This window comes from Zalophus californianus, chromosome 17, assembly GCF_009762305.2.
Source record: "Zalophus californianus isolate mZalCal1 chromosome 17, mZalCal1.pri.v2, whole genome shotgun sequence".
Taxonomy (NCBI): Eukaryota; Metazoa; Chordata; class Mammalia; order Carnivora; family Otariidae; genus Zalophus; species Zalophus californianus.
Genome location: NC_045611.1, coordinates 13,004,474 through 13,017,388, shown reverse-complemented (window position 1 = coordinate 13,017,388; position 12,915 = coordinate 13,004,474). Strand labels below are relative to the sequence as shown.

The 12,915-nt window shown below is 47.3% G+C and overlaps 1 protein-coding gene across 1 annotated transcript; it reads right to left on the bottom strand.

The window, feature by feature from the left end:
* Nucleotides 1-12,029: 12,029 nt before the first annotated feature.
* Nucleotides 12,030-12,389, bottom strand: LOC113936646 (enhancer of rudimentary homolog). Its single transcript, XM_035725281.1, has one exon. It carries the CDS (start codon nucleotides 12,354-12,356, stop codon nucleotides 12,030-12,032), a length of 327 nt encoding a protein of 108 aa, XP_035581174.1. The 5' UTR covers nucleotides 12,357-12,389.
* Between the last annotated feature and the right edge of the window lie 526 nt (nucleotides 12,390-12,915).

Genomic DNA, 12,915 nt, shown 5'->3' with positions numbered 1-12,915 from the left:
AAACCTAGCCTTTGCTTTTCCTTACTGACTCCCTTCCTGAGTTGGGACCCAGAGCACAAATCCTTTCCTTTCTCTAGACCTCACTTTCCTCATCTGAAAATGGAGCTTGGGGAACTGTTTCTCAAGCTGGGTGTGGAAGGAGGAGTGGTAGAGGGGACATGGGAGTGTTTGCAGAGGTCCCCACATGGGGAGAATCTTGGTCACTCAAGGCCTATTTTCCTGCAGAGCTCTGCCCTCAGACTTGTTGAGTTTGGGTTCGAGCCTCACTCTTTCAAGGGTGCCAGTGAGGGTGTCCCTGCCCCTCACAGGCCCTGGCGCACAGGTGACCCATTCTGGCTCATGGTCAGATTTGTTTTGTTACACCTTCCACAAGCAATGTGGATCTGTGCTTGTAACAACCAGTGCACCTGTGATTAAACAATCATTCACTGTAGCTTCACATCTTTCCCCGCTGCTGGAACACAAGCCCCCCTGAATTCCTAGCTATGCGTATCATGAGAGACACAGGGAGGTGTGCAGCAAAGGGCTGGGGTATTTTTTCTGCTATCATGCATCACTGTCACAGCTAAGGAAGAATGAGACATGCAGCCCCTGTCTCTGAGTCACTTGGAAAGGGAAGGTGTGGGGCCAGGGGGAAGAGTTGCCAGACCACATCCCTTCCCCCCTACTCACACGTGCCCAGTCTGACTCAGGACTGGCCCCACTCACACTTCCATAACTGTCCATACTTCCTCGTCGAAGAACAGGAAACCTTTTAGGCAGGTCATGAAGCCTCCACAGCAGGGTTAAATTTTGTTCTACACGCAGCATTTGTAATGGAGCCTCTCCCGTGTTCCCAGGGCTTTGCACACAAAGATGAAAAGCTTCAAGCCCCAGCCTGGAGCAGCTGACACTGAGGGGGAGGCCTGGTCACATAGCAGGCTGGGGGCGGGGGGAGGAGGTGCCTTGGTAAGCAGGACAGAAAGGACGAAAGACAGGCTTCTTGGAGCAGGAACCTGAAGGGGCCTTCACCACCCTTCTAACAAATGAGGACAAACAGCTCCATGTACCTCATGAGGGGACCCAGCCGAGGCAAGGAGGATTGTTCCAGAACTTTCAGAAATATTACCAGAGTCAGGGGCCCAGAGGCTGGCAGTCAGGCCTGTCTATCCTCAACAGAGAGATAGAGTGTGTGAGCAACCTTGGGTTCTATCAGCCTCCCCAACTTCCTTCCTCCTCACCCAATACCCCAGACTCTCCCAGCGGGTCTCAAAGCCAAACACAAGTGGAAGGAACTCCAACTGAAATCCTCTTCCCTCCCTTCCCTGACACGGTTCTCCTTCTGGACCTCACATGCTTTCTTCCACAACCTCTGCTTTCTCCTCCCATTCCAGACTGTTGACATGAACAAGCATCTCTATCTCTCCCTCTTCCTTTTTAATCCAACCATAGTACACCGCAGTGCTTAAAAGTGTGTGGAAGAATGGCCCCCAAAGTCCCCAGCTACCCGGAACTTCAGAATGTGACCTTATTTGGAAATGGGGTCTTTACAGATGTAATCAGTTAAGATGAGGTCATGCTGGATGAAGGGGGGCCCTAAATCCAACAGTGGAAGTCCTTCTAAGAGAGACGCACACAGGAAGGCCAGATGAAGACTGAGATAGAACCGCAGTGATGCAGCTACAAGCCAAAAAATGCCAAGGATTTTTGGGAGCCACCAGAATCTAGGAAGAAGCCAGGAAGGACCCTCGTTCCCAAGCATTCAGAGGGAGCATGGCCCTTGATCTCAGACTTTCAGCCTCCCACCTGTGAGAGAAAACATGTCTGTTGTTTTAAGCCACCCACTGCAGCCCTAGGAAACGCAAAGAAACCTGTTCTGCCCTTCTCACTCAACCTATCTAGAAGACAGTGACAGTCTCACTTTTTTCCTATTAGCTGTTAAGTATTCCCCTGTGTATAGACCATGACTGACTTCATCCGTCTCCTGTTGATGAACATCTAGGCTGTTTCCAATCTTTCACTTCCACAGATAATGCTGTAATGACTCTCAGTACTGACAGCAGTGTACCCCTGGGGAAATGCATGAGTAGAAGCAGAATCGCTGGGTTAACGAGTAGCACATCGGGTACATTTACATTCTTGAAAGCTATTGCAAAAGGGCCCTCCAAGGAAAGAAGACACTTGACGTTCTTAAAACCAATGTATGGGGGTGCCTGGGTGGCTCAGTCGGTTAAGCGGCTGCCTTCAGCTCAGGTCATGATTCCAGGGTCCTGGGATGGAGCCCCGCATCGGGCTCCCTGCTCAGTGGGGAGCCTGCTTCTCCCCTGCCTGCCGCTCCCCCTGCTTGTGCTTGCTGTCTCTCTCGCTCTCACTCTGTGTCAAACAAATGAATAAAAAATCTTAAAAACAAAAAAAATGCATGAAAGTGTTTCATTGGCTCACTCATTTTTTTTTAAAGATTTTATTTATTTATTCATGAGAGACAGAGAGAGAGAGAGGCAGAGGGAGAAACAGGCTCCCAAGGAGCAGGGAGCCCGATGTGGGACTCGATCCCAGGATCCTGGGATCATGACCTGAGCCGAAGGCTGGACGCTCAACCATCTGAGCCACCCAGGCGTCCTCACTCATTTTTTTAATTGTCCTTCTTGTGGGCGTTTTTCCTGTTCCAAATCAATGGAAGTTTGTTATCACAAATAAAACAATACAATACAAAGATGTATTTGTGTCTCTTCTTATAAGGACACCAGATCTGACCCTCTTCCTCTTTTAACACTTCCTCCCCCTCCTTCTCTCCTATTACGGGTGCCAACACCTGTCCTTCCACATCTTTCTCCTTGTTCACACTAATCCACATGGACAAACACACACATATAGAGGAAGTTTGCTCGCTTGTATTAATCAAATAAAATAACCAGATTCACAGAACTTGTCCCACTTCACAGTAGGCAAATCTCCAAGTCAGTATCATAATTTTGTTATCCTATAGACACAAACACATTCAGAGATCACCCTCCATAAATGGGATTATAGCAGGCATGCTGAGGGCCAAGTGTTGTAGATATTTTCAGTGCAGTCTTGGGACATCTTTTTTCTCCTCCTTTCCCTTCTCCCCTCCCCCTTCCTTCTCCTGCAGCCCTACCCAAGCAACCCTGCCGGGCAGCCTTCCCTCTCTTTTTCATGCTCATAGATCTATTTAGAAATACACACACATCTACAAGTGTGGAGTCAAGTATTGCTCTCTGTGGGGCTGCTTTGCAAAAATGGGATCCTATTAGCACCCATCTCCATTCCTTACTTTTCTCACTCCATAATAAAATCCCTCAGGGAAATCCTTCCGAATCTTTTAATGGCTATGGAATATTTCCTAGCTATGGGACTTTTGCTTTATTTCCAGCTTTTTTGGGCCAGGTGGGTTTTGTTTTGGTTTTAGTTTTTGACATTATGAATAATTCTACAGTAAACATCTGGGGACATTTATCCTCTAGCTTTCTTTTTCATTCTTGCTGCTGACTCCCTCCTAGTCACTAGTCTCCTAGTGTGTTTTGTAATTTGGGCTTTTCGCTCAAATTCAACAAGCGTCCTACAGGCAGCCTGAGCAGGCTGGGCTGAAGGTGTATCCCTCCGAAGAGGTTCTGCTTTTGTTTCTGCCAGGTGTCCCAAAAAGACACCAGTCAGAAATAGCTTTTTTTTTTTATTGTAGCAAAACACACACAACATGAAACTTACCATCTTCACCATTTTTAAGCATACAGTTCTGTAGTGTTAAGTACTTTCATACTGTTGTGCAACCAATCTCCAGGACTCTTCATCTTGTAAAACATAAACTCTATGTCCTTTAAACAGCTCCCTATTTCCCCTTTCTCATGCCCTGGCAACCACCACTCTACTTTCTGTCTCTATGTATTCTCCAGCCAGGAATAGCTTTTATGTTCATTTCCTGGCCTAGACACTCTAGGATCACGAGTTGTGTAAACTGGATCCCAAATTCAAAAGAGGGCAGGAGTGTAGTTATAAATTTCTCAGAAATGGCCTTCCCCAACCAGGCCAGGTTAGAAGAGGCTTCCTTCTCCTCTGCCTTTGAAGGTTAGTGTATTTTTTCTGGCCTTTCACTGGAAGTTTAAACCATGGAGGGTCCCAGCTGTATGTGGGAGTCACAGTTCTACCTCTCTATTTCAGGTAGGATCAAAACATTGTCCCTGTCCCTGTGGCTATTCAAACCCAAGTCCCTGCATTGTCCAGACCAGCAAAGGGCCGTCAGGGCGGGCAAAGCAACCTCACTCCCTCCCCAAAAAGGCTCTCAACTTCTTTTATGTCTCTTGCCCAAGGGCTATCTATTTCCACGCAGCTCAGCTATGCATAAAAAGTGTGCTGTTTTCTATCCTATGTTTCTGGATGTTTTATAGTTTGCCCCACAAACTATCAAATCTTCCATCTTGCTGGAAAGGAATCTCCCTTTTATTTCTTTTTCTTTGTTTAGGTTATTTTAGCCTTAACTTTGCATGGCTCCCGCCTTATTTCTCCAATGGAACTAGAGGTCTGGCATTCACCAGGCATAGTCCCCAGGGGACATATAGGAAATACCCAGTGAAAACCAGTAGAATGAAGGGAAAAGAGCCCAAACTCTCTGTGAGGGATGAGGGATGGACACACAGAGGGTGCTGCCTCTGCTTCAGGGATGTTTGGGGCCCATAAAACTTGTGTTTATAACATTGGCAGGGGTCCATAGGATGAAGCAGGGACTACCTTCGATGGAATAAAGGGCTAACGGGACAATGATGATAATAATAGTGGCCAATGTTAGTCACTCTGTCACTTAATCCTGACATACACACACATACACACACACACAAATATACACACCAACACCAGAGTCAGGGATTCCCACCCTCATATTAAAGATGAGGAAACCAAACTGATGGTTGGGAGAGGAGTTGAGTGGGGAAACAGTGAAGGGGATTACGAGTACACTTTCGCAATGAGCACTGAGTAAAGTATGGAACTGCTGAATCACTATACTGTACACCTGAAACTGATAGAACACTGTCTGTTAACCATACTGACTTAAAAACAAAAAAGAATTCACATGTGGAAAAAAAAAGGACAAGCTTTCATATGTAAATTCCCTTTGCTATTACTAAAATCACCACCTACTAACCAAAAAAAAAAAAAAAAAAACAGATGAGGAAAACAAAACTCAGAAAGTTTGACAACTTGCCCAAGGTCACATGGTAGCCAAGCGGGAGAGCAGGTATTAAATCTAAGTATGTTTGGCCCCAAAGCCCTTGCTGATAACTGCGTTAGAGGACAGCCTGCAGGAGAAAGGAAAAGACCACATTCCCCCACTCAGCAGCTTTGTAAAGTCAGAGGAACCTGCCTGTGCAGCCAAGAGAGCCCTGGCTCAGGGGATGGAGTCCAGGAGGATCTGAAGCTGGAGGGGTGACCTGAGCACCCTACAACTTCAGTCACCACCCAGAGGCTGCATACATGACCTCAGCTGGTCAGGGCAGGAAACTCTGGCCAGAGCTTGGGGCAGCTAGAAAGGAGCCATTCCTCCTCACCACGGATGGGTTGGTTTTCTGTGCTTCCTCAGAGGTTAGACAGTCTGTGGCCCTTGCCCTTCCGTCTCCCTACATACCTCCCCATCTGGGCTTATGCTTGGCTGGGAGCTCAGTTTTTTTTGTCTTCCCAGCCGGGCACCCAGCTGGTCAGAGGCATCCATGAATCCAAGGCCATGAGAAGGCTCCTCACAGGTGAGGGAAGACAGCCTCTTGGCCCACTGTTGCCACCCCACAGGCACAGATATTCCAATTAACAAGGAATCAGCCTCTGAAGCAGCATATACACAGGGGGATAGGAGAATGGAAAAGAGTAAGAGCTGAATCAATTCAGAGTGATTCAGGAAGTTTCTGAGCCCAGTAGGGCACCCTCCCCTTCCTTCTCAGCACACCCCACTTCTCCCAGCATCCCTCATCTCTCCCAGAATCCCCCACTCCTTCAAGCATCCCTCATCCCTCCCAGCATCCCCCACTTCTCTCAAATCTTTCCCACATCACCTCACTTCTCCCAAATGCATTCTCCCAGGTCCATTCCAGAAACAGCTCTCAACATTCTCATGTCAACCAGTAACAGCACTTCCATCAACTAATGTTCTTTTCATCAAGTCTAATGCACGACTGTAAAATGCACCAATATTTAATAATCCATTAAGAGGGGCGCCTCGGTGGCTCAGTTGGTTAAGCGACTGCCTTCAGCTCAGGTCATGATCCTGGAGTCCCGGGATCAAGTCTCACATCGGGCTCCCTGCTCGGCAGGGAGTCTGCTTCTCCCTCTGACCCTCTTCCCTCTCGTGCTCCCTATCTCTCATTCTCTCTCTCTCAAGTAAATAAAATCTTAAAAAAAACAAAAACAAAAAAAATAATAATCCATTAAGAAACAGAGAGAGGGAGCTGAGCTGTCAATTAAATTATGATATGCCATTGATTCTGATTTGAGACATTAAAATGTGGGGAGTAGGGGAAAGGTATATTTTACAATCTATGGAATATGGTAACACTGAGAGCCCTGTTGTGCATTTGTTGTCTTGCCTGAGGGTTACAGACCATGTGCATTGCCTCTCTGTTAATGGCTAGTATGCAGACACTATATGCCCAGAACCATCCTAGACTCTGGTAGTCTTTCCTTATGGAAATCACAGTCTAGTTGGTGACCTTGGAGGCAGGCCCAAACCACAACTACAGGACAGTTAAAGGCCAGTTTCTATAGTGTGAACAATAAATATCATTAAGTGTTTGGAGAAGGGATGGACTAGAGTTAGCCAGCTGCTCAAAGGAGACTTCATGCAAGGCAACAGGGTAGACAATTAGGCTACAAGATGAAGGACAGAGAATGGGGATGAAAAAAGCCTTAGAAGGGAGAAGTGGGGAATAAAGTGAACAAGGCATGGAGAGGAGGCCCCCGTGGCAGATACTCTGGACGTCAAAGAGAAGGTTGTTTACCTGGAGCAAAGAAGCTGTGTTGGGGTATCAGGGAATCTATACTGAACAAGCAAGACAAGGCCAGACTACCGATGGCCTTGAAAGCCAGGCAGTTCTTGATGTGACATGCAGCAGGGAGCCAGTGCAGATTCCTGAGCTGGAGAGTGACCTGATGAGCAGATTAATTTAGGGAATACTGATGTGCAAGACATGTTGGAGGCAAAAGCTAGAGGTGAGAATACCAACCATCCCTCCAAGCCCCGTGATAAAGGAAGACAACCTCTAAGGCGTGTCTAACAGAGGCTCATGTGCCTGGAGGGGCTGAGAGGACCCTCAGCCCCTTGAGCTATGCCTGATGGAAAGGAGTCCCAGGCCCTTTTAAGAACTGTCCCTTCAGGATGTTGACCACCCAGGCATTGGCCTGGTCTATTCCAAGGAGTGCAGCTATATAAAGAACCATCTTCGGGGCGCCTGGGTGGCTCAGTGGTTGAACATCTGCCTTCGGCTCAGGTCACGGTCCCAGGGTCCTGGGATCGGGCCCCGCAACAGGGTCCCTGCTCGGCGGTAAGCCTGCTTCTCCCTCTCCCACTTCCCTCTGCTTGTGTTCCTTCTCTCACTGTGTCTCTGTCAAAAAAAAAAAAAAAAAAGAACCATCTTCTACTCAAATTGGTGCCATTCAGAAGCAGAGGCTGCAGGACACAGTGCTCACATTTGTACAGAATGTAATCATCATGTTGAGTCCTTTCTGCCTCTAGGAATTAAAGACATGTATTTGGTAAGAGGTATATATGTCTGATACATGTTCATTGATAAAATACTGCAATCTTTCTGAATGGGCCCTACGTGACAATTTGTAACAAGAACCATAAAATCGGTTGAACCCTGTGAAGGAATAACCCCGTCTCTACAGGGTGGGCCCTAAGAATATAATCAAGTCAGAAATGGCCCAAAGCAGTGCCACTGGGAGAGGTGAGAGTCAGTGAACCACCCCAGGGCCAAACAGAGGGGAAGGGTCTCAGCGCAGCCAGAGCATCTGAGCTGCTTAAGTGAGGCACTTACAAACCTACCAAGTTGGGGACAAGGACTGCTATTGTGTGCGCCCCTATCCTGGGTGCTAGGACCCTACAGAGGCAATGTAGTGTTACATCACAAGCAAAGATTTTGCTTCAGAGCCCATTTCCTCATCTGTAAAATGGGAATGAAATCATCAGTCACTGGCCCTCATCCTGGTCAGTGAGGAGCTACTGTTACTACATATATGACAGACAACAACTGGACGCAAATATTCTTAGCAGGGCTGGGGGAATGGGTGGAGGGCAGCATACAGGTGGCTGTAGGGCATCCACTGGCCCCAGTGTCTGAGGCAGAGGTGGGAAACGGGATGCCAGAGAGCCTAGTGCCATGTCTAGGAAAGTTACCTCCAACCTGGCAGGGAAACCCAGGTGGGGAAACCAACTTGGCTCAGACTTGTCACTCAGATACTCAGTCCTCAGCAGCCCACTGCTACTCTTTGGCTCTTCATCACAGCCTGTCCTGAGCATGACCCCTTCTATGCCTCTGGGGACGTCCTGGCCACTCCCGTGGCAATGTTGATCTCAGTATGGATAAATCCATTTTCTCCTAGGATCAGCCAAACATAGGTAGGCTGGTCCCCAGAACAATGTGTCTAAGAAGCTAGAGAGGAAACAAAATTAAGGAATTAAAATGCAGCCACCTAATAACAGGATTTCTAAGTCTTATTCTGATACGAATCTGGCCCCAGACTGGGCTAGCAGCCTCCTTAAGCTGCCTCCTCATTATTGGTACCTATTTGCCTTGGCAAGAAGCCCTCCCTTCCAGAACCTGCTTCCTCTGGCCTTAAGCAGCATCAGCCCTGCCCCTAGCTCTTGGCAGGACCAGCCTCTCTGCTTAAGCTCTTGGACAACTCAGTTGGCCCCCGAGAGTCCTCTTTTGGCCCTCAGCCCTCCCACAGGGATAATACCACCTGCTAGGCAGAGACCTCATGAGGACTGGAGATATAGTTGGTGGCGCCAACTACAGTGAATGTCCACTCCGTGAGAGCAGGACTCCCTCTTGTTCTCTGCCCCATCTCCTTTTGCCTGGCCCATATCGAATGCTCATGGATGTTTGTGGAATTAATAATAATTATTAATAGGAGCTCAAGTATATACATACAATCTCTAGAAGGACCCACAAGAACGTAGCATCAGTGAATGTCTTTGGATAGTTGAAAATAGAGGCCCAAGGAATAGGATATAGAAAGGAAGCTACTTTTCACTGTAAACCAGTCTGTATCTCTTGGGTTTGTTGTTGTTGTTATTGTTGTTTGCTGTGCACCATGTATCACCTTTTTGAAATTAAAACCATAATTCCATTTACATTAGGACCAAAACAATGAAACACCTTGGTATAAATCTATCAAAACATGTAGAAAATCTATATAAGGAAAACTATAAAACTCTGATGAAAACCAAGGAACACCTAAATAAATGATGAGAAATTCCATGTCAGGGACATTTTTAAGATATTTGTTCTCCCCAGCTGGAGCTATAGATTTGATGCCATCTCAATCAAAATCCCACAAGGTTGGGGCGCCTGGGTGGCTCAGTTTTTTGGCGGATGTCTTCGGCTCGGGTCATGATCCCAGAGTGCCGGGATCGGGCCCCCCATCGGCTCCCTGCTCCGCGGGAAGCCTGCTTCTCCCTCTCCCACTCCTCTTGCTTGTGTTCCCTCTCTCTCACCATCTCTATCATGTTTCTCTCTGTCAGATAAAGAGAATCTTAAAAAAAAAAAAAAATCCCACAAGGTTATTTTTGTGGATATCTACACACTGATTCTAAAGTTCACGTGGAGAGGCAGAAGACCCAATACTGAAGAACAAGCCCGGAGAGCTGATGCTACCCGATTTCAAGACTTAGTACAAAGGTGTGCTCATCAAGATAGTGAAGTACTGGCAAAAGAAGAGACAAACAGATCAATGGAAGAGAATACTGAGCCCAGAAATACACCTACATGCATATAAGCAACTGATGTTTGACAAAGAAGCAAAGGCAATTCAACAGAGAAAGGACAGTCTTTTCAATCAATGGTGCTGGAACAACTGGACCAAAAAAATAAATAAAAAAAGACCTCACACCGTTCGCAAAAATGATTTCAAAACAGATCCTAGTGAAAAGTGAAATGCAAAACAATAAAACTTCTAGAATATAAAATAGGAGAAAATCTTGGTGACCCTGGGTTTGATGATGAGTTTTTGGATACAACCAAAGCACAATATATGAAAGCAAACATTCCTAAGGTAGAACTTAAGCTAAGAAAGCTTAAAAGGTATAAAATAAAAAGTATTCAGCCCATGTTATGCACTTTGCGGGCCCAGAGTTTAAGTTCCAGATCCTGAACCAACCTCAGTTTCCTCCTCTGGGGTTAAGAGTCATGATTTATAGGGTTGGGTTAAGGATTAAGTTGTCACTGCAGTATGACAGTCAAAAAGTACGTTGCCAGGGTGCCTCAGTCAGTTAAAGCGTCTGCCTCTGGCTCAGGTCCTGACCCCAGCATCTTGGGATTGAGCCCCACATCGGCTCCCTGCTCAGTGGGGAGCCTGCTTCTCCCTCTCCCTCTGCCTGCTGCTCTGCCTACTTGTGCTCCCTGTCTAATAAATAAATAAAATCTTAAAAAAAAAAGTGCATTGCCTATGTGATTTCCAGGGAAAAGGAGAGGAGTGGTTTCACGGCCAGGAGGGGAACCAGGGCAGAGAGGACCAAGAGGCACCCTCAGCAGAGGTGTCACTCAAGGAAGGTTTCCCAATTGTGGATAGACACTGGAAAGTACCTGGCCCCAGCCCAGCCTCCACCAGGCCAGCTAGTCAGCCGGCCTCTGTGAATCACGGTTTCACTGGGGCCTGGGACAGCTCCTCCAAGGAGGCAAGCAGGAGGGCTACACAGACCACAGTCCAGGGCGGTGGAGGTGGGAAGGTACCTGGAGAGCAAGGGGGGCCAAAAGGACCACCACCCTGCCCTGGTGTGTCCCTTCCCAGGTAGGATGCTGGGAAGCCCCTAATCACCTTCTTCATCCGTAAAACAGCACATGCAAGGCCTACTCCCAGGGTGACAGTGGGGAGAAAGCTTAAAGGCAGTTATTCTACCAAGCAGTAGGTGGAATGAATATTGCTGTCAGACCAGCAACAGACACAAAGCCTCAAGGGCAGCAGCAGAGACAGGGGAATATCGGCTTCTGAACACATGGTTTATCTTCTCCAAACCCCAGTCTCCTCGTCTCTACTGTGGGAATAACACACTCCTCTATCTCCCACCTTCTGTATGAATTAGCAACCTGCCTGGCACAGAGGTGTCCCTAGTGAGAGCTCCCTGTGCCTTTATAAGGTATGAATGCTACCCCAGCCAACTGGGTCATTCTAGATAAATCACCATCCCTGCCAGGGGTTCCTCCATAACCCTGCTCAGCTCTGAGGACAAAGGAAGCCACAGCATTGTCACCATTAGGGATAGAATTTATTGCCTTGCAGGTACTAGACTGGGAACTTGGACAAACTGAATTGTGTGGACAAGGTCTTGGCACCCAGAGAGCTAGGTTGGAAAAAAAAACACTGTTGCAAAACAACAAAACCTACTCAGCTATGGGAAAAACTTTAAGCCCCTAAGCCCCAGACAAGAGTATTTTTTTTTTAACTAAAGAACATTTATTTATTTTTCACTAAGACTTTATCTTGAGCATGTAACTAAACTGTCACTACCCCCCCACCCCAACCTGAAGGGTTAGTACAGCAAATGTTATAAAGTAGATATGAACAGTTTGAAGGACTGGAACCAAGATTAACTGACAAACAACTTCCATCTAAATTATCATAAAAATGTTTAAGTAAAAAAAAAAAAGGGAGGGGAAGGGGGCAATGGGGGTTTCAGATTGAACAAGATCCTCACATTTCATCTAATACCTTCCATCCTGGCTAGAGTACACCAAGATGGAGACAGGATTACTATAATACAGAGCCGCCACTGCAGCAGGCTGTACACACCTGTGTTCCAAGCCCACCCCCAGCCCCCACTGCTTCTAACTCAGCTATTTCCCGGCCTGTTGGGCCTGCCGACAAAGGAGCAGAATATCTACAAAGTAGATCTTCTCTTTAATCCAGTCTTTGTTATAGGGCTGGTATGTCTGGATATCAGCTCGGTAAACAAGGCAGCTGAGGTCTGCCAGATCGTCAATAAAATCAAACAACTGACTGATATCATATGTGATAGAGGGGCTGTTGGGATTCATTCTCTTCAGATGTTCTTCATACATTTTACAAACACCTTCCATGCATTCATTCACAGATTCATAGTCAGCATAAGTTCTGCCTTCTGGCCTCTTGGTAGGCTGTACCAGCAAAATGGTGTGAGACATCGCGCCAAACTCTCTCGCTGCAGCCGCTGCCGACACCACTGCCACACACGAGCTTAGCCGCAATGCTGCCAACAGCCCGGACAAGAGTTTTTAAGGAGGGTCCCGTTTAATGGAAGAAGGGGGGCATTGAGCAGCAAAGAGCCTGGCTCCCATCAAAGCCAATGTTGTCTGCAGTTTTATCTTTGGACCCTGGGGACGCAAGCAGACTGGGCCTGCTTGCACAAAGAAGCCAGCCAGAGGGAGGGGGACAGCACTGATTCACCTGGGAAGGGGAGGTGACAGCAGCTGAATCCATACCCATGAGAGTGTCAGACCCCAGGAACTGTTGTCCAGGCATAGCGGGGTAAGAAGCAGCCAACTTATGGCAGGTGGATTTTGGAGATTTCCACCCAGTATGGAGGGCTGGAGGCAGACTGTCTAGGTTCAAGTCGCAGTTCTACCATCTACTGGCAACCTTGAGCGAGTTACTTAAACCCTTGGCCTCAGTTCCCAACTGTAAAATGGGGATATAGGAGCACCAGCTGCACAGCTTTGTAGTAAGGATTTGAGGTCAAGCCTG

Bases quoted from the DNA above. Each gene is read 5' to 3' on its own strand.
- LOC113936646 (XM_035725281.1), bottom strand. From the start codon at position 12,356: ATGTCTCACACCATTTTGCTGGTACAGCCTACCAAGAGGCCAGAAGGC.